General features: G+C 43.4%; 1 protein-coding gene across 1 annotated transcript in view; it reads left to right on the top strand.

Moving 5' to 3' along the window:
* Positions 1-10,496: 10,496 nt before the first annotated feature.
* The window catches only part of galnt9 (polypeptide N-acetylgalactosaminyltransferase 9), a gene marked incomplete at its 5' end in the record, with an annotated part of 51,290 nt that continues 39,165 nt past the window's right edge, over positions 10,497-22,621 (top strand). The window contains 2 exons of the mRNA XM_083672693.1: positions 10,497-10,737; positions 19,315-19,495. Of these exons, the coding sequence (XP_083528819.1) occupies positions 10,497-10,737; positions 19,315-19,495 (422 nt within the window). The remainder of the gene's footprint in view (positions 10,738-19,314; positions 19,496-22,621) is intronic.

Raw genomic sequence — 22,621 nt, 5'->3', positions numbered from 1 at the left:
GGGTGACTCTGCACCTGCAGGATTAAGTCAGCCTCTCGGACGATAATATTTAGCAGCTCATCCGCATCACGACGGCAGCCTCCAAACCCACCGGTAAAACACGGCCATCAAAAGAGCACTACAACTAGGGGGGGAGGGGGGCTCAGAGAAATGGCTTTTGTGAGGTATCGATTCTACTGCACTAGAACCAGAATCTACTACACATCCTTCTGAGGCCGTAACAACAGAGTCGGGAGCCATCGAGGACGCCCACAATAAAAAGAAAATGAATGCCATTGATTTGAATTGTGAACGGCTCACTCCTAAGTGGTGTACATTGTGAGCTGATTAGTGGGCCGATGTGTGGAGTCTGGCCAGACTAGGATTGAACGTGTGGTAGAGCCCAGCATTGGCAAGATAGGACCACTCTGTAGTCAGAGAGTCTCTCCTCTCTTGGAACAGAAAGCTCACTGCCAGAGGTGCTCATTGCCTTGTTCCTGCAGACACACACACACACACACACACACAGACACGCACACTCTCTCTCTCAGTGAATACAGGCGGCTCACCATAGGCAACTGTGTGGACAGCAGATAAACACAGTCAGAATGTTTCCATGTGATAACAGCAAATTGGAATTGTGGGGAACATGTTGTTTTTTTCCTCGGGCTCCACTGCGAATACCCATTTGCATGAAATTAATATGTGGCTGCGGAAGAAAATGGCTGAGCACTCAAGTTAAACTCATTAGCAAGCCCAGCAGGGGCATTTGTTCCACAGCTATCAAGGAATCCTGAGCTGCTTTTCATTATGCATTCAATTCCAATTCTCCTAGTATCTATTTGGTTGGATAAAAAGCATTTAACTGTTAGAGATGGAAAGAAAAACTATGCTCCGAGCAACACATTAAAAGCGGATGCTACATTTAAGGAAAGACTGTCTGTTTGTTTTTGCTTTTGTTCTCTTGACAGGACAAATTTATTCGGATGTCACAGAACCGGGCATGACTGGGATTTGTATGAAGTTTGGGAATTTGCACGATTCAGTGTGAAGTCATTAATGGTTATGGTGGTTGCTTTCTTTTTTTGTGATTGGTGTTTTGGAATCTGTGTAATTGGGGATTAATCAGCGGAGTGCTCAAACTGAGTTATTGCTCCATTATTAATCGCAGAAGGCCTGTACTTGAACACTTTCAAGCTAATTAGCCCATCTTTCCTGTGAGGGATACATCTGAATGTCCTGCAGGATCCATTCATAAAAAGGGTATATTTTAGATTTCAAAGACCGAATCAGTAAAGATGTACAGTAGACAGACCATTAGCTGCTAACCCTACAGTAAGTCACCTGACTTATGCCTCTGAGTTGCATCTCTGTACTGTGCTAGTTTTACTGTGCTAGTTTTACTGTGCTAGTTTTACTGTAGGTGTAAAGCGGTTGATAATCGCTTTAGCAGACAGTAGCCACATCCTTTCAATTAAACTCAATTCAGTTAAATTTCATTCAATTCAATTTCATTCAATTCAATTAAAAAAATAAACATTATTTATCTCACAAGAGGCAATTATGTAACACATATTTCCCCCAGAATAACCACAATGTTATAAAGCCAATATCTCAAATGAAAAGCAATGAGACACATTTCGCTAATTGTCTTCCAACGGTTCCAAAACTTGTGGGGACCCAGATTTAAAATCAGGGTCTCCTGAGAAAATCGAACCTATTAAACCTCTATGAATTGACACATAAGACACACACATTTGGGTACCTCTCTCCTTGGTAGAGCAGTAGTCCTACTATCAGATCAAAACCTAGTTTAATAACAGCATCTCACTTTACATCATCGTTGCGTTTCCTTTTAAGGGCCAACGACATTGAAACAGCCATTCCATTTCCAGAGCAACATTCAGCAACGGTTATAGCAGAAATAACACAAACCTAAACTGACAGTTGAAAACACCACAGTGGCATTGCAGTTGTTTACAAAGTTCTAGATGGGGAGAGGGGGGGGGGGGGGGGGGGAAATAACATCATTGCAGGGATTGTGTTTGTGTTAAGGTCGTGTTCTCTTGAATGTTTTATGATTCACTTTATGTAATCAGTTAATCAATATTGCCCCAGCCACCAAGACATAACAGGTTTCATGAAAATGTTAAGTTAATCTGCTTAAAAGAGAGTCTGGCGTCAAGGTGCCAGTGATAAAAAGCCGGGCAAATTCAATTGGACGAGATGAGTTGAGACAGTTAATAGGAGAGCTGGAGCGTTGATGAAATGGATTGGTTGTGACGGCTGAAGATAATGAGCTTTAGTCAATCTGCTCCAGAGTGCATCCAACTGCCATTTCAATTGTTACCTTGGCGATGTCTCAGTATCCACTGGGGACACGGAGAGTAGGGAGGAGCCACGTTCTGTTGTATAATGCAATCACAGGAGACTGGCGGGGAGCCGGTTTTTGTAATGGGAATAATTGAAAATGTATGTGAAAGAAACAACATTGGGTGTACAATGTGGTCTAGTTTGCGCAACACACAACCAATCCGTTGAAAATGACTGTTACGGTCAGAGCTAAGAAACCAAGCGCAGAACACAGAGTCAGGACACGTATATAAAAGAACTGGGTTTTAATGAGGGAATAGTGGGGAACCGAGTAGCAGGGTGGAATGGCAAGCGGGGTAGCTTAGCAGGGCAGGCAGACAGGGCAGACAGGCAGGTAGACAAGGCAGACAGGAAGGTAGACAGGGCAGACAGAGCAGGCAGGACAAGCAGGCATGCAGACAGGGCAGGTAGGCAGGACAGGGCAGGTAGGCAGGGCAGGCAGGCAGGCAAGTAGACAGGGCGGGCAGGACAAGTAGACAGGCAGACAGGGCAGGTAGGCAGGACAGGGTAGGCAGACGGGCAGGCAGGCTGACAGGCAGATTAGCAGCAGGTAGAAACCGGGAAGTCGTCCTGTAGCATAGAGAGAACACGGTAAGACAAAATACAGAGAATCTGTAGTAAACTGCAGAGAATCTATAGTAAATTAAGCGCTGCTAAGGAGCCGAGAGCACGACTGACTTGTAACGACAAACGACGATCCGGCGATGAGTGGATGGGAAACCGGGGTTTAAATACTGGGAGTAGATGAGGTGATGAACCGCAGGTGTGAAGACCGAACAGGTGGAGAAGATGACAAGACGCACGCACGCACGCACGCACACACACACACACACACACACTCACACACACACACACACACACACACACACTCACACACACAGACGCACACACACACACACACACACACACACACACACACACTCACACACACCCACACACACACTCACACACACACACACACACACTCACACACACACACACACACACACACACACACACACACACACACACACACAGAGAGACAGACAGGAGAGAGAGAAATACTGGCACAGGTTAAGTAGAAGTGGAGGGCATGATAATGAGAGCATTCTGTTTGGGAAACTGACGACAGGTTCATCCTAACATTAACCAACCCCTGACCATATATTTATATTGCTATTATTATTCATATGTGGTAAACCCTGTTTTCATGTCCACGTCGCTCCAAATACAGTGTTTTCTTCCCCTTTTTACAATCTTTCTGGGGGTTTTTTTCATTTCAAACCACAGCAATTCAGTCACTCGGAAATATCTTTCAAGCCCAAAATACATGTACAGACACTGAAAAATGGATGCCGTTATCCTCAGTCGTGCTGTAGGATCTGAATAAATGTTCCTTTTAACGACTTGCTGGGAAATAGTTATAATGCATCATTCACACAGCACTGCTCTTTTCTCACAAGGCCTACTGACAAAAGGGGTGTGAGGTAAATTATTAAACTCATTGGTACACAGGACTTTGAACAGTAAGCCACCAACTGAGCTTCTTTTAATAAATGCCTCAAATCAAGACAACCAGCAGAGTGGGTGGGAACCGTGGAACAAAAACATTCACTCGAAGAGAGTCCTCGGAATAATTACCTGTGTGTGGTTTGGAATGAAACAGTTGAATGGTGAGATTAAAGGAGTCCATCCTCCAGTGGCCATTAATCAAACACCTTGGAATTAACTTTCAATTGACTTTCTTACCCTTGGGCATAAAATAGATGCCACACTGAAAAATGGAGTAAGCAAGCAATCTGCAGTGCAAACATGGTTGCTTTGCTTTTGGACAAGTAAGCCGCATGTAATAGGAGCTTCTCTGTTCATTTCCATTTGAATTCACATAACCCTCACGTAGATAATGTTCAGTTTCTGACATATCATGAATCCATGGTAGGTCAAATGTACCATTTCTGACGTCCAACAATCTCGTAGAAATGTGTGAGTGACGACACGCAATTGGGAATGCGTACTATTGTGTAAACATGTAGACACTGTCCACGCTTTAATGAAGAGACCACGTTGCCAGATGCATATCTAAAGTGAAGCCCTGATGGCACATACTGTACATTTGCTAATGAGTTTGCATAACAAACCAGAGGGGTAAGTTGTTCAGTTTTCTTGCCAATATTATTTTATTTTGTAGGACATATTCAATCAACATACTGTAGATACAAAAGCCTTTGGAAAAGAATAATGGGTACAGTACCGATAGAGAGGTCTAGAACATCATACTGTATGCTACCAGAATGCTACGAAACAGAATCTGGTATCTTAAAGATGTAGAAAAATCCCTATTAACATATTGTAATTGGTGCAGCCCTTTCTCATTCCATCTCTGCTCCCCAGACTGTATTCTCTTCAGGGGTGAGGAGGTAACAACCACTCTCTCTCTCTCTCTCTCTCTCTCTCTCTCTCTCTCTCTCTCTCTAATCATCTATCAGAGGCCATGGGGAGCAAAGAGTCCCAGTGGGAGAGGAGCGTTGACCTACTGTTCCCTCTGCTGCCCAACCTGAGTCCCTGCAGTCTCCCCCATGTGTCACCCCGTTTCTCTCAGCCGTCCACCCTCCACCACCCACCTCCCCTACAGCCTTACAGTCCCTATTAAACCCCCCTCTGCACCGCCACAATCATTATTTTCTCTGGGAAAACTGCGGGAGCTTCTATCTTTAATTACAGTCACACAGACAGGGGGCTTTAGCACGGGGAAACAGAGACACTGCTTTGATGTCAGCTTCTCCTGTGCCTCCGGTTTTTCTTTTTTTTCAAACGGCATTCATGTTCAACTCCCACTGCATGCCATCTTCGCCATGATAGTACTAGTAAAAATACACACTAGTACTGTTAAATGGAGGATACAAAGGCTTGAAAATAATAAGAGGAATTGGGATTGTGACTTGGCCTGACAGAACAGGGGCTCTGCCTTTCCAAAAGTGGATTTCAGTCTGGCCATCTGTGTGAAAAGCTTTGATCCCCGGTGCCAATGCCGACATTGCTCTTTTGGTTGAGAGAGAGAGTGTGTGTGTGTGTGTGTGTGTGTGTGTGTGTGTGTGTGTGTGTGTGTGCGTGCGTGCGTGCGTGCGTGCATGCGTGCGTGCGTGCGTGCGTGGGTGCGTGCGTGCGTGCGTGCGTGCGTGCGTGCGTGCGTGCGTGCGTGCGTGCGTGCGCGTGTGCGTATGTGCGCGCCTGCACACGGCCTGTGTGTTGTATGTCTGCATGTGTGTCTGCGTGTGTGTGTGTGGCTGCACGCTTATGGGTCTCATGTACTGTGCATGTGTATTCTAGGTCGTGTGACCTGTGAGACACAATCATCATAGTCTTTCGGTATTCAGTCAGTAATCAGCTGTGGGGATGCTCACTGGCTCCAACGTTTCTACAGAGACCCAATCAATCTACATACAAGACTAGTGTCTGTAGAATACTGACTAATGTTTGACAGAGAGTCCAGAGACAGTGCGCACAGGGATTTAAAACAACAATCTATCTAGCATAATGACTAGGTAATATGGATAGTCCATTTATCTTTGATTAGATTTTTTGATGCTGTGATTCATTCCCTTGGTTGGCTGTTTCATTATTCTTTCTAATAACCAGCACCAATTCTCCCATCAACCCGCGGTACACTGGCGAAACATAATTGCTTCTGCCATAAATCAAGAAACATTCAGGGGAGTCTCAAGAGTTCCTGCTCCATTAATATAAACACATTGAAAAGTCAGGTTTATGTTTGTATTGATAAACATACTCATTCATTAATTTGATATCATATTCAATTTGTTCAATTATATACAACAATCACATCCTACACCTTTCCTTAGGGGGTGGAATATCAACAATGCTTGTCGATTGTTCAACTAAATCATTTTTGACAACATGTGACATTTGAGCAATAGTAGCCAATGTGTTATTGTCAAAAAGGGTCCCCTCAAGAGTGCCTGCCTCAACCTATTTAGTAAAAACACATATATTTCGGATTGGAACGGTTCGAAGTGATGAATTATGGGTACAGACACACTTGCATGCCAAGGTCAAGGAGCACATTATCTCTTAATGAGGATTGGTGCTGCTCATAAACCTTCACACTGCTGCTTCCAGAATGCCTGCTTTGAAACACAAAGCCACAACAACCCACTCTAAACTTAACAGCACACATTTCAGTCCGCAGGGCTATACATATGCAAATCTACTTAAGGCATTAGGCAAATCAACAGTCCCAGCTGTACTGTGGGAGAAGTGACTCGGGGTAGATCGAAATGAGCCAAGTTAGGGCAGACATAACTGGGTCTTAGTTGTTAGCCTTGGGTCAAAGTGATAATGTATGAACTTATTTCTGGCAGGCTCGCATATGCCACTATATTAACCAGCAGTTGGAATATCTTGGGCAGGAAGCTTTTAGTAGACACCGTGTGAGTGTCTTCAAGCTAGAAAACAAGCATTATTCATACTGCTCCCATTACCAGCTCACCAAGTGAGTTGGTTGGGGAACATTTTCACAGTCTTTCCACAGAAATGTAGTGGATTTTTTTTTTATTTCTTTTTTTTTAACAACTGGTGAAGAAGTACTGCAAAACATGATGTGGCTATTGAATGACGCAAATGATTATGGAAAATGACTGTGCGTCATGTCTGACAAAGGTAGCCTAATGGTACGTGCATTTGTTATTTCGCGAATGTTATTTATTAAATCCCGTATTTTTTCCATGGGAACGCTGCACACCTTACTGTACATCCACATTTAGTACCGATATCTTTTTAGGCAGTACTGCCTCTCCAGTGGTCAATGGTTCTAGCAACCATCATTCAGCTTCTTCATCCGTATTCTCTCAAAAGATAAAGAGTCTCCCAGTATAAAGCGGTTGAAGAAGTTCATTTTTTAAACGATGGTCAAAAAGACTGCTGCACAATGAAAAACCATACAGTCCTTCTTCCGACACTCTTAACAGCTCGAATGATGCAATGAAGTCTTCTCCGGGTCCTTGCCAACTGCTGCCTGAGAGTGGGAGTCTATTTGTCCCCAATGGAGCAGTTTCCTTTGTCTGGATATTCTTCCAGTAGATACACAGTGGATGTCCATGATCTGTATGACCTCAGTGTTGGCTTCCATAATAGCATCTGAACAAAGTCTTTAAAGAACTCAACCAACCATCTCTGTCTTCTGTGAACTACATTCAGCAAAGAACAGCTTTAGAGGGATGGAAATACACTGTTTTACACTCTTTTTTAAGGGAATGAATTCAGGGGCCGAAACAAGGTGTAGACTAGACATACTATTAGACCATTAAGAGACTATTCCGACGACGGCCACAACAGTAACCGTAGGGCCTACTTTGAATGCTACAATAACAATCCATATAATGCTTTTCTGATATCAAAGAACTGGATGTGAATTTACCCTGGTTATATTGAGACATTTTTAAATGTAGGCAGAAAAACTGGATTTAGTATAAGAATGTTTCTGAATAACAGATTGTCGGTGTTGGTTGACCGGTGTTGGTTGAGGTGGGTATGATCAATTCCCAAAGCCCATCTGTTTGTGCACACTTCTTCACACACCAAATCAGCATCTTTTGTAGTGTGATTCATATTCAGCAGGAAACCTCATTATGTTCTGCAGATAAAGCCAATTATTTCATATCTACTTGTCATGCAACGCATGAGAACAAAAGAGCCACATGGATATGAATAGCAACTGGAGAGTCGACATGTCAGTTACCACGAGCTTCGAGAGAAACCTGTGGTCACACATTTCACTACAACAATGGCTCAGCATCTCATTTGTTACATTACAATAGCATGTATGTCATGTTTTAACATTCATTTGCATACATTTGAAAATGAATGTTGATAGCTCACAGGTTCTCTTAGTTAATTTGCACAGTTCAAAACCCATTCGCTCAAACTTCTACACAGATTAGGGAGAAGTGTATATTGTATGTATGAACAGTAAAAAGGAGGTTGGCAATCGCTTTGGTCAGAGGAATTCATGAAATTAATCATCTGCAGAATGTGTCAGTGCTTTGTACATTATGTATCTCCTGTTTGTGTGTTTGGGGATTGTTAATATGGACCTGTATGGTTTGTTACAGTGTGGGATATTACATGAGAAAGATGATCCATACTTCAGAAATAATGTACCAATACCTGAGGACCTGTTCAGACAACTTGCCTGAAAAAATAACATGGATTAAAAATGAAAGATCTGAAGGGACTATATTGCTTCAAACTTTAAAGTGTTATCTGACTCAATCTGAAAATACCTCATCAAGGAATTTACTCTGGTGTGAGAAACATTTACAAGCTAGTGCTCCGATTTAATTCTTGCATTCTCCAAGCGAGAATTGTGCAGTCAATAAATATTTTACAATTATAGCCCACATCTGATTGTATTGGAAAGCCCAACAAATCAAAGAGTATAAATATGTGCTTCACTTCTCTAAGGAAAGAAGGATGGAAGTGGTTTGGATGGCGTACTTCGAGGTTACTCTAATGAAGTGAAAGTACACATGGTGACTCTGACTCTGTTTGGCTGTAATTTACTTGAATCGTAACTCACGGATCAGACCATTGCTCTGGCAGACAGGGCACATAGTGCTGAGCATAGATAAGAGCTGTTTTGCTCAAACTGTGTATGTGTGTGTGTGTGTGTGTGTGTGTGTGTGTGTGTGTGTGTGTGTGTGTGTGTGTGTGTGTGTGTGTGTGTGTGTGTGTGTGGAGGAGGGCACCTCTCCTTAGTTCTTGGAGGATGTGTAGGCGTGTGTTAAATATGAAGGTATGTAGTGAAGGGTGTCTATTTATAACCTCATATTTACCTGTTAGTCATATTGATAGGTGCAGTGTAGTGAGAGTCTTGATACATTGTCAATTGTATTGTGATATTATTAGTTAGTTACATATAAATATTTAACTTGGGCTGATGCAAGCAACTGACTCCTCATAGAAACTGTCTGAGATGATGCTGCGAACCCATGATGAATAACCATTGGGCTATCATCTAAACAGTATTTATAATACTCTATAATACAATGTTCACCCTGTTGGTATCTATACTACTCAATACACAGTTAAAACATTTGTTTTTAATCCAAAATGGACATGAGATATAAGCCAAAGAACGTTATTTAAGTGGCCAGCTACAGTATAGTGCGCAGGCATCCATCCAAGAAGCTTCAAGTAAAGACAATGGTAAAGCTTTTCCTGTTGATTTTATTCAGAGACAGGTCGTGAATATTCATGATGATGCCTCTAAACGTCACAACGCAGTAGCGCTGTCCCTGCGCTCTTCCTCTAAGAGCCTGATAGAGAGGAGGGAGGGAGGGAGGGATGATAGAAAGGAGAGAGGGAGGGATGCACGACAGCATGCGAGAACTGGCAAAAGAGAAGGGTTGGCTCGCTCACCATGCAGAGAGTGCGAGCATCGGAACCGTTTGACAGCATTTGAGGACAAAACCCATGCTCAACTTCTATCTAATCGCCAACCTCAACCTGCAACTGCGACCAATGGTGGACTGACCAAGAGAAACTCGAGGCATGTACACATTTGGTGACATACTGTATCCGAGTCTATTTTCTCGATCAGGACGAATCCTGTGACCACAACGCCTTTGAGAAAGGGAATGTCAAAGCAGAAGAGAATGCTTCTCTAATACGGGATAGGATGTACGAATAACAAATTGATGACTTTTCACACCGCAGAGCAGAAATGTTTTGCAACAGCAAATAGTCGCGTATAGCCTATTTGAAAACAAAGGTGTCCGACGTAATCTGTGTGCCAACGAGAGAAGAGGGTCTATTTCTCTTCAACAGCAGTGCGTTGCGCCTATGTAAAGGTAAGCAAACAACGATCTGAGGGAAAGCAGCTGGTGTGTCCAGCCTTCTGGTCACTCCACTTTTTCTGATCTGGATTCTACAGTCCGAGAACCCTGACACTGAGATGCACACCTCCTCTGAAAGCATGCTGTCCGTGTCTCCGTGGTGCTGAATGGACAGCTCCTAGTTTCAGGACTCTCAAAGTTTAATAGCCCATCACCGAAAGCGTCTGCTTTTCATCTCTCCAAAGCAGGCGGTACTCCAAATGAATTCTTATTTGGTTTGACGGCGTGAGCCCGACTGTTCCCTGAGGTTTCATGGCTGTGGCACGCAAAATAAAAACTTTGCTTACAGTAAACATTTTAGTTTTCCTGGGAATTATCCTATTCTCAGTGTACTGCAGAATTCAGGACCGTTCTGAGGAACTTATACAGATCGGGAGGATCTCGGATCAGAGACTGCGAGCCAGAAATGGCAAAGTTACTAACTTGGTCGACAGACAGTCCATACTTCAGAGGCTTGAGCGACTTGAAGACGTCGTCTACAATCAATTGAACGGTATGAATTACAGATTACAACATATTAATATACATCGTATTGTTTGTACTCACGTATTAGATAGTTATGCATGTTGTACGTGTACAGTAAATTACTCTATTTAATAACCTGCAGATACTTTTTGCAGTTTTACTGCAGACTCCAGTGGTGATGCTATCAGAAATGCATGCAATCAAAACTTTGCTTGTATAGGCTATACTCACTTAATGGACTTGATGAGAGGATGATCAATACATGAACCATGTAACATCATTAGTCAGTAGCCCTACATGTGTGTCATTCTGTGTAGAGCACTAAATGGAGCAATTACATGGGAATAGCAATTACTGCTAATTTTAAAGAAATATAATCAATGCTAAAGCTCTGATCTGATCTGATCCTGGTCAACAACTGAAAACAGGCAGCCATAAATACATGATGTCGTTTTGGAGTTGAATATTACAGTAAAATCAGGGTAAAACCCTCTTTCTCCCTACCAATAGTTCTGCCGTTTCAGGCCTTTGACTCAATTATAGTCTTGATGGGCTGTCTGAAATCTGAAAGAGGTTCAAATGAAATGGTTCTCTGATAGAATGAAAAGCCAGCCTTATTTCATTATGTAGCCATTAGTCACTGTAATATGGTGCAAGAGATGTGGTCTATGTGGCAGAACAGCAATCCTTTTATGTTTAAAATGTCTCAGGGTCATGATCCCTGGTTTGGCTTTCACATGGAACATGAGAGATTCACAAAATGAAAAATCCAATGCTTCATTTTAGAGCTGAAATTCTACATTGTAAAGAACATTGACTGAAAATTAGAAACCGCCATATCAATACTACTGTATACAAATCTTACAACAAGCAACACGCTTCATAGCTAATTGTTTGAACTAGCTTTTGCATCCAATAGAGTATCTTTTCTATGCCTGCCTACTCAGTAGATGTCAATACTGACCCAACTGATGCTCTTGACCAACGAAAAAAATGAGTGGTTAGGAGTTGTTCTCAGAAGTTGTCAAGGACAGCTTGTTTTTGCAATGGCCCTCCACAACACTCGTATTTTGGAGTGTTTTTAATTCTATATTATTATCGTGCGTTGGTGCTGGCATCATTTGTATATGAAGGAGGTCACTCTGTCAGTTTGAGTTACGCTTTGAGCCTGGAGGCAAGCCAGCAGGCACTGCCTCACAAAAGGTATAATGCACTCTCTCTCTCAGAGAGCCTCCACATATTTGCCCTGGAGTGTGCAGAGTCTGAAAAATGTCCCTTCATGTCGCTGCTATCTTTCCATGTTCATCCTCTGCCTATTTATTGACACAGTTAATCATATATTTATATTATCTCAATTTATTACCCAATCCATAAATGGTGCACAGCACCGCTAATTGTATTCTATTGCCATTGGGATTGGCCGTAATGTGAGAACCTTGCTTGCCAATAACTATTACCATGTCCGGCTGCAATTTGAAGTAATTGCCCATTTTTTAGTTGTTTATTATTAACAATGACATGCCACAAGGATTAAGGCGAGGCCAAATTGGATTTAGAGGACATTTACACGTCTAAGACACATCTGTATTTCATATACTGTGTCTTAGCATTGCTTAGTGATTTTGACACATTTGGACATGATGTATTATTTTGACTTGACATGAATATGATAATGTACTGTATAATGCCTATGACTATGTTTCTAACATTGGTTTAAATGTATGTTAAAATATTCCAAGGATTCCATGAAGCAGTCAGTTTGGTCGCAGTGGTCATTATCTCAATAACATCTAGGGCTGCCTTATCAAACCGCTATGAAGTCTATGCCTCGACTACACTCCATTGAAAGCATTGGAGGCTGGTGGAGGTAGAAATCGGAGGATGGTCTCATTGTAATACATGGAATGGAATGAGGAATGGTATCAAACAAGTGTTTTTTTTTATTTTTATTTTTTTATAAATATGTTTTTAGGGCATTTGTGGTTTATTGGGATAGAGACAGTAGAGGTTGATAGGAAGGATGGGTGAGAGAGAGGAAGGATGACATGCAAGATATGTCGAGGGTCGGAATCGAACCAGGAACCTTGCGATTATGTGGTATGCTCATTAGTGTGCTACGCCACTAAGCGCCCAAACATGTGTGTTTGATATGATTCCTTATTCCATTCCATGCATTACAATGAGCCTGTCCTCCGATCTCTATCTCCACCAGCCTCCCCTGATTGAAAGTGCCTTTTGGTCACCGTCCCCTCACCCCCCCCCCCCCAAAAAAACATGTTTTTGGGAAGGTGATTCTTCAAGAACGACAACAGTTCCAGTGAGTTATCTGCAACTCATTGTGTTTAGTAACAACACTGACAAGAGGGGGGTTATCAGTAACTCTCAACTGCCAAAGGGGCACCATCCGTGGATAATTATCTGGGTTTTAAGCCTCTTGTTAACAGGCTTATAGGACAGTGTTGTGACCCAAAGCAGTGCTTCAAAGCGGCAGATCTGTCCTCCAATTGCCAGTCTGGCAGAACCTTAAGGCGCTGTATGTTTTAGGCCAGTATTTGGACAAACAAACTGTATTTTACCAACATCTATTAAAACACCCAATGTAGCATAACTAAATCAGATTTATATTTAAAGGCACCCTATGCAGGATTGCGCCCTCTTTTGACTGCATTGGGAATTGCAATGGCAGTTCAGAATAGTGTCTCCTCTCTTCCTCCTCTTGCTCAATGCAAACTTTTTTGAATTGAAACAATGAATCTGTCAGTCATTTTCACATTTTTATCCGGCGAATGTCTTACGAAACTAGCAAAGAACCTTTGTGGTTGAAAGTGCAGAAAGTGCTATTTAGTTTGGAAATGTTCACTCACATTCGCCAAACCCGAAGATTCAAACAAATCCCCTCATCCCCTCCCAAAAAAACTTGGCTGTAATGTCAAACAGGACGTTTACTAAGTAAAAATCATCAGAATATGCGTTATAAACATATTTTCACATGAAGGCTTCCATTGCTTAGGTTGGCTTCCAGCACTGAGAAATGTTTGCCGCTCCCAGGCAGTCGGTAGCCAATGAGCCACACACACACACACACACGTCGCACGTCACATGCCCACTGCAAGAGGTAGACGCCCAGAAATGTTGGAAAAAAGCAAATTCAGGCAGAGGGCAGGGTCTTGGCAGGTGCACACACTGACACAGACTGCCAATGCATCATAAGCAATGACTCAGCATGGTTATTTAGTGACATCTTCAAGGGGAAAAAGCTACAACACATATTGCACCTTTCAGCGATATGACAGCGGGAACGTTGTTGTCGAACTATACCTCAGAAGGTTAAAAAAAAACGCCACGACACCATTGAGACCGCAGGACACATCTCTGTTGCTGTCATGAGATCGTGGGTGACGTGTAGAACTAAAACACAGACGATTAGGTAGACCGTACACATGATACATTCTGCCCAGATGAATGACCTGTGCACCATGGCTCTCTGTGCTGGTACTTAGGGCCTCTTCAGTGTGTCGCTGCCTCAGCCCCATTGTTTTTCTAAAACAGACAGGCCGAGGGGGGTTTGTCATCAGTGATGCATGTCACTCCTCATTTCGTTCTGAAGGGAGGTAAGGAGATGGCCGCTTTCGAGGGGCCAGCTGCAGCAGGAGATATGGCGCATATCTACAATGCCCAATTACATTGAAGAAGAACCGATGTTGTTTCTACGTTTCGAAGCCTAGAGAGAATATTTCGATAACGTGAATTTCGAAATTCGAATGTCAAAACGGAAGAAATTCACCACTACACACTTGATGCTTCAGCCATATCTTAATGATATTCAACACATTGTGCGTTGCGTTTTCGGCAGTGTTGTACGGTTGGCCTGCAGACAGCGCATCAGACTTGGAATGGGGCCCGATGGAATGAAAGATTTCTTGGAATAATGATATGTAGATGAGGAATCAGCTACAAAACATTTTTTCAGTAACTGATGAGATTCAATTCAGCTCAGCCTTTAGGAATCTCTTTAATGTATTCACTGCCTCATCTGATAATCTGCATTCTGCAATAGGCTATAATGAAACACCAATAAGAACTAGAGAGGAGATATTATATGTCAAAATTTCAGCAATTCCTCTATGTCACATCTCATCAAGCGATGATTTCATAATCGTGTTTGATGACCTCCAACAAAACCCTGGCATGAATCCATCTTTTCCCTCCTAAATGACCCATGCGGAAATGGCGGCTTTCCATCAGGGAACTATTTCACGATTTATCGACAGATAACATGTGGACTACTGTGTATAGTCTGTATTCTATCATTTCCGTTGTTTCCTTAGAACAGCAAAGTGAGATTGATGTTTTAATACTGCTCGTTTTCAGTGTGGCGTGCATGTGTTGCCATGCAAGCTTCGATTGCGGAATGTTGTGACGGTTATTCCTCCGGTAGAGATATCACAGTAATCCTCGGCTCTCATGAATGCCATCAATTTTTTAAATATGAGTCGTTATCCTGTTGACACTTTGGCTTGCTTATTGCTGCCCTGATCAACAAATCATGACTTTATGCAGCTTTTTTTGCTGTTGACAATGTTTTATGGATTGCCTACATCTGGCAATATAGGCTTTTAAAACCAACTTGAAGGAGTTATTTTCATCTTCTTAAAACAACAGATCGCTGAAGCACATCCAAGGCATCAATATTTAGAGTGTCTCAGCATCCCTTTTGACGTGCATAAATCCACTCTTCTTTTAAGAACAAAATGGGGGGAAGGGGAGAGGTTTAGTTTGTAACTCGGTATCATAAAAACCAAATCAGACACTTTTTGAAGGTTGTTACATCATTTATTTCTGTCATGGCTTTAATGCATCATGTTGCCTTCCTCTACAAATGGATTCTGTGGGGGGAGCATTGAGACAGATGTGTCTTTGGACATCCAGATTGATTTAAGATATGCTACAGTAGTCTGCCTTAGCTCATTCCCATATCTGCAGGGACACAATCTATCCATCTGAGGTGGTGTGTACAGTATCCCTCCTCCTCCTCCTCCCTGTAGCATGCTAAAATAACCCCCACACAGGGAATAGAGCTGCTGTTGACAGTCAGAGGAAACAGATGTTTTGCTGTAATTGTCTCATTGCGGTCATTACGGTATTTTGCACATGTGCCGTTTCATGAATGAAACTCAGGTAGGAGATTAAGGTTGACGATATTTCACTGATACTGTACAACATGAATATCACTAGAGTACTAGACAGCAAACCTCTTTAGATTTTCTTCTGGTAAGGTCCACTAATTGAATGTTTTACCATTTTGGCTACATTTTGTGCAGTTTATCCCAGACGGTGTCTTGGATAGTACACTGCTTTAAATTACATCCTCGAAACTAAGCTCATAAGCCTGTCTATGGTATAGTCCCTTGACTGAGCTACTTGAATGTTTCTGTTCATTGCTTACAGGTCTGACCCTGAGGTCCAAACCCACTAGTCAATATTACATTAACATGATGTGGCAGGGATGTGCAGTGACATTTAAAGGAACATTCAAAGGACTGCCCAACACTATGTTAGCTGGACCATAGGCCATTGTCAATTAACCCCTATCAATGATTCGGTAGACTGAGATCTGTCATTGCGGAATGATAGTCCATGATGTCTCATTTACATTCCATTTACATCTATGGCATTTAGCAGACGCCTTTATCCAAAGCGACTGACAGCAAATACATTTGTTTAAGTAAGTGAATCATCTATCCATCAGTCATCGTAAGATAAAATTATCAATGCTCAGATCAGGGGCCAGAAACTTGTACAATTGTATTGTTTCCATTAGTTTTTTTTGTCGAAAATGTCTGCAATTGTTCAAAAATCACTAGAATCAATGATAGGTTTTTAGTAAAGACAATCAGTTGTTGGAATGGGAATGGAACAATAGTGGCTTCACGTTTGACCAATGTCATATTTGTTTTAGCTATAGGAAATATCCATAGTGGCTTGTTATAAATAACAGTTGAATTATTTCAATTACGTGTCCACATCCACGTGCAGAGTTGTCTGTTTTGATCAAAATCTTAAAGGACAAAAGATGAAAGGGTTCTTTTCTACTCTATTTGCATTGTAACATTGTTCCATTGTACGGATTTCTGCTCTGCTCCAAGCCAAAGAATAATCAAAAAAAGAGAGAATCTTGAAAAGATGAATCAGCAGCATGCAGTGCAGGGCATCGTAACTACCCCAAATTATCCACAGAGGTATTATCAAAGCAAGACTTTATCAGCAGCAACACAACAGAGGCTGCTCAAAAAACCCCATAAACTGCCTGGCTGACACGACCACAATGGTTTGGTCTGCTTTTGCTCAATATAGGGTACAAAATGCAATGGGTCATATCAGTCCTCTTATACAGCTGAGGCCTATGTTAAAACACCCAGACACGCAGACAGCAGCACACACACACACACATATTACAGGCTCAATGTAAGTGCATCCGCTCCTCCTGTAATGGAATCTTCAGCCAGAAGAAGCAGGGAGCGGGGAAGCAAAATAACAAGGCCAGTGGAAAAACAAAACTGCAGGGATGTTCAGCTTCCGAGCCTCACGCAGATAGGGAGAGAGAGAGAGAGAGAGAGAGAGAGAGAGAGAGAGAGAGAGAGAGAGAGAGAGAGAGAGAGAGAGAGGCACTTCAAATGTCAGTGTCCTGTTCTTGGATAGCCTGTGTCATAAAGTGGGCCATTGGGATCTTGACCGTATCTTTACTGTGAGCCACAACTAGGGCGTGGGGGTCTTGCATGCCACTGCATTGGCTGACGTAATCCCTCTTATGGGAGATGATAGTTGGCAACCAGCCTGTTTCAATGAGAAATCGCCAATGGAATCTTGGTGCTTTTTCTGCCATTCCTCATGGGGAGTCTGTGGCCATACTGTAGCTTTTCATTGGTATGCACTGTTCACTTTCAGCCTCTGTCCATCTGTTGAGAGCAGGCGCCATGTTATTTCACAGAAAGTATGACAGGAATAGCAAATAATGTCCTCACAATGTCACTGTGCAGAGTTAAAAATAGGCAAAACAAGAAGGAGGCCTAAGGGGTGGGGTGGGGTGGGGGGGGGGGGCTGGAGGGAAGGCGGGGGGGGGGGGGGCAGGGGGGGACTGGGGGACATTGTGAACAATACAGTAAAGAAGACTAAGTGAACAAAAAGTGAACAATATCATTATTAGGACTCAGACTTTGATGTTGCACTGGAAAGGACTGGAGGAACGATCAAGAGCGGCAAAATCATTGTATTTGAACACTGAAAACTTAAAAGAGCTTTCATTTAATTTAATCAGCTGGTAGGTGGTTTGAAAATCTCATATCGGGTATAAACCAAAGCACACATCCCTCTCATTTCTTTGAAATATCACACTAACAGGGAATTTGTAATAGTCTGCTCAATTCATGGTCCTGGGTCATTTTAATCAGAGCATCGGGGTGATTTAAGTCCAAGACATTAAATCTGATGTCAGTTACAATTGTGGGAGAGACTCCAGAGACTAGGATAATGTTCCTCACTTTGATGTGTGGTGACTTCCTCTCACATACTGTACTGTACGGGGGAGGCTGGTTGGAGGTAGAAATCGGAGGACAGGTCATTGGAATGCATGGAATGGAAACACGTGTGTTTGATACCATTCCTCATTCCGTTCCAATGAGTCCGTCCTCCGTTTTCTACCTCCACCAGCCTCTACTGAACTGGACTGCTATAGAAGGAGTTAATGAGAGTTACAGTGAATGTGTTTTTTTTTTTTAAATGTATTTCTCCATGAACCCGGCTGACCCCAGCCTCTGTAGAGAATTCTATTATTGCACTCTAGCCTAGAGAGTGTCTGGGAGTCTCAATGACCTTGCTCTTCTCGTAAGTCAGACAATGATTTAAGACATATTCTATGAATGATCAATGCTGGTAAATACTGTATGCACAGTACACGTCTCTTGTAATGTATTGCTCACACACACACACACACACACACAGACACACGCACACACACTGCTGCTGGTCTCGGTCTCTGCTGTGCTCTACTCTGACACCTTCAGATACACACACGCACACACACACACACACACACACACACACAGAGACACACACACACACACACACTGCTACTGGTCTCGGTCTCTGCCATGCTCTGCTCTGACACCTTCAGACACACACACACACACACACACACACACACACACTGCTGCTGGTCTCGGTCTCTGCCGTGCTCTGCTCTGACAACCTTCAGACATCAATGTCCAGGTTGGTATTTGCAGCGCCTCCATTGACAGACAATGTAATGATGCCCTACAGATGAGCCCCACTGAGTCTGCCATGCCCCATGCCCCTCACAGCCCATGAATGTCAATCATGTGTCGCTCCGCATGATATCTCCTCTCACCTTCATCTCTCTTCTCTTCTCTCTCTGTCTCTCTTTCTGTGTGTGTGTGGTCCATGGGTGCATGCGTGCGTGGGTCCGTGGGTGCATGCATGTGTGGTGTGTGTGTGTATGTGTGTGTGTGTGTGTGTATGTGTGTGTGTGTGTGTGTGTGTGTGTGTGTGTGTGTGTGTGTGTGTGTGTGTGTGTGTGTGTTTTCTCCAGGCCTGGCTAAGCCCATGGGGCTCGTGGAGGGCCCTGGGGGTCTCGGCCAGGGAGGATTAGCCGCCACGCTGGGAGTAGAAAACCATGACGCAGAAGGGAAGTACGAGGAGTACGGCTACAACGCCCAGCTCAGCGACCGCATCTCCCTGGACAGAAGCATCCCAGACTACAGGCCCAAAAAGTAGGTTTGCCTCCTCCTCCTTCTCCTCCTCCTCCTCCTCCTCCTGTTCCTTCCAGCAGAACACACCAGAGTCTGCATCGACATCCAGGGCAGCACCAGGGTACAAAGGTACCGCACAAAGGAAATTGCATAAGACTCGAATCATCGGAACATTGTCAAGAACAAACTGCAGAGATGATGTTGATAGTAGGCTACAGTTGTTAATAATGCAAGAAAAAGAAAAAATAATCTGGCAGTATTTTTTATGAAAGGAGACCATGGAGACTAGAGTAAAAATGTTCATTGTCTTTTTAAATGAATTTTATATTTAGAATGTGGGACCGCGTTTCCGATACAATGACTGGTGTGCAGGGGGGAAGGGGGAAGGGTGGAAGGGGGAGGGGGGGCTTAATAAGGGCTGCCACTGGCATTTATATATCAGACGGTGTCAGAGAACAAAAACAGCCAGCCAGAGGCACCCGGGAGGAAATCTGACGGCCGGATAGTTCTTTGGGCTTTGCGGGGATAACAATTCATTTCATCTCTCTGGCTTTGTTCTCCCCCTACTTCTTTCACACTGAAAAATAGAGGAGAGGAAAAAGGATTGGTGGGAGGCGGGGGTTGGGGGTGGGGTGGGGGGGAAGGGATGGGTGCGGAATGAAAAGAAGGGCACTAATTAATAACGGCAGCTGAAAGTGCTTGTGGAAAAGAGGATTTTCGGAAACGACTCTCTTTATGAGATGGCTAATTCCACCGCAAAAAAAAAAAAAAAAGTCGGTGGAAATCAGTGGTTCGCTCCACAGCGGTTATTTCCACATCGTTGTTTATTCCCATGTGGGCAATGTATCTGTCTGTTATGTCAGTCATGTGTTTGACTCTCATTTTACAGGGCCGTACACATACTGCGCTGTGCGTTACTCCTACCCAGTGGATACAATAAACCTCCGCAGAGCTGTGTATGTTCTGGCATTAGTACACAGGCTTCTGTTTCCAGATAAACACAATTGTTCACGGTTCCATAAACCAGCATATGCTCGCTGAGATGCCCCACTCCTTTCTTAACAGGCCGTTTCAGAGAGCGAACACATCTTCCAAAGGCAGTTCATATCACCATACAGGCAACACCACTGTGTGATGAAGATTCAGTCTGCTCCTCGTATGGAAAGGAAATCAATACAGTATGTTAAGCTTAACATCGAGCAAATGTCTTTCGGCTCTGTGTATTGAGTTATGGCTGAGATCCTGTTAAAACAATATTGTCCCTGCACCTTGAAGTTTGAACGCCCTTGATGATGTCATTGATAAGACACACTGTATTGTAGCTTATAATAATAATATAATAAGAATAATATATGCCATATAGCTGACACTTTTATCCAAAGTGACTTACATTGCAGTGAGTGCATACATTTTTCAGTATATATATATGGCCCCAGCTGGTTTTCTACTCCCAGTGTGGCACACGAATATGCGTAGACAGGGCGAGACACATTTCCCAATGTAGGAACAGGGCTATTTTCATACAGAGAGGAGGGAGTGTAGCATTGCAGATACTGTAGGAGTGTATAAGTGGGAACACACGCTCACACACACACGCATACACACACACACGCGCACACACATGCACACACGCGCGCGCACACACGCGCGCGCACACACACACACATATACATATACATGCACGCGCACACACACACACACACAGACGCACACACACACATGCACACACACGCTCACACACACACGCATACACACACACACACACACATGCACACACGCGCGCACACATGCACACACTCACACACACACACACACACATGCACACACGCGCGCACACACACACGCGCACACACACACACACACACACACACACACACACACACACACACAGGCTAGATACCCCCTCCTGTCTAATGGCCTTTTAATTACACAGGAGTCATTGAGCAGAGGTCTGCGATGACCGCAGGAAAGCCCAAAGGATGATTGAATGATCTCTACATTCCTCAATCCTCATTCTCTTCACGTCCCCCCTGCCTATGATATTGATTCCCTCCCCTATTGTAGGATTTTCCCTCGCCTACCGCAAATCTATTCATTCCAATTACACTCACTATCAGGCCCATGGTACAATTTGGATTTGTCAAGAGACAGGGTGAAAGCCTATTATCCCACTGTTCACTGTCCAGTGATCTGCTGCATGTTACGTTGCCAGCAGTGACATTTGTAACATTTGAGATCCACAGGATGTTAAGCAAGGGGGTTCATGGTCATGACCGGGAGCCATCACATGCTGTCCTTAGATGTCCTACAGTACTGTAGGTTAAAAGAAGAGCTCTTTAAGAATGGGAAGTACAAAAAGAAACAATAATAGCACACTCTGGCTAGCACCTACGTAAAAGAGAATAGCCTACGAAAGACAATGAAGAAAGGTTCTGACGAAACTGCTCACGGTCAATATCGAAATGCAATTTCCATGCGCTCGCTTTCGCTTTCCGTCACCTACTATTGCACCGTCATGTCGTTTGCCTCTGTAGTCCCTAACCAGGCCGAGTGAGGCTCAAAATCCTCTATTTCAATGAATATCATCCACGTCCTCACTTATGCTGCAGCAAGACTTGATTCGTGTCATGTCACAACATGCATGAAGTGAAAATTGCAGCTTTTATTGAAGAAATGCAAAGATGCTGTGGCTCCCCCACAGTGCCCTCTTCCTCCCAGGAGCCTCTCTGTCACTGTGAGATTACTCTAAAGTAAAGCATCAGGGAGGCCAGCCATTGGGGCTACCTCATTTCTTAAGCCTCTGATACCACCAAATAGGATCGCAAAGGGCACAGCGGTGGCCATTTGTAAGTAAAAGCTTTCAGCTCACATGTTGCTCCTCCAGCAGCTGAGTTTATCTCCTCAATGGGACGGCGGAATGACAAGGCAAACGATTGTCTTCCTGAGAGGAGTGTTCTCTATTGGAAAGTTGCTTTCACATTTCCTGTGCAGAAGCACAGGGTTATCCGAGGTTAATGTGAAATTTCACAGCGAATAACGCGGCTGTGAAAACCTAGCCGGGCTGGGCCAGCGTCTCGGCTGGGCCACGGAGCGAGATAGAGAGAGAGCGAGAGCGAGAGAGAGAGAGTGTGATGGGAATAAGTCTTA

The sequence above is a fragment of the Argentina silus genome (assembly GCF_951799395.1).
Source record: "Argentina silus genome assembly, chromosome: 7".
Taxonomy (NCBI): domain Eukaryota; kingdom Metazoa; phylum Chordata; class Actinopteri; order Argentiniformes; family Argentinidae; genus Argentina; species Argentina silus.
This window is presented reverse-complemented; position numbering and strand designations above follow the sequence as displayed.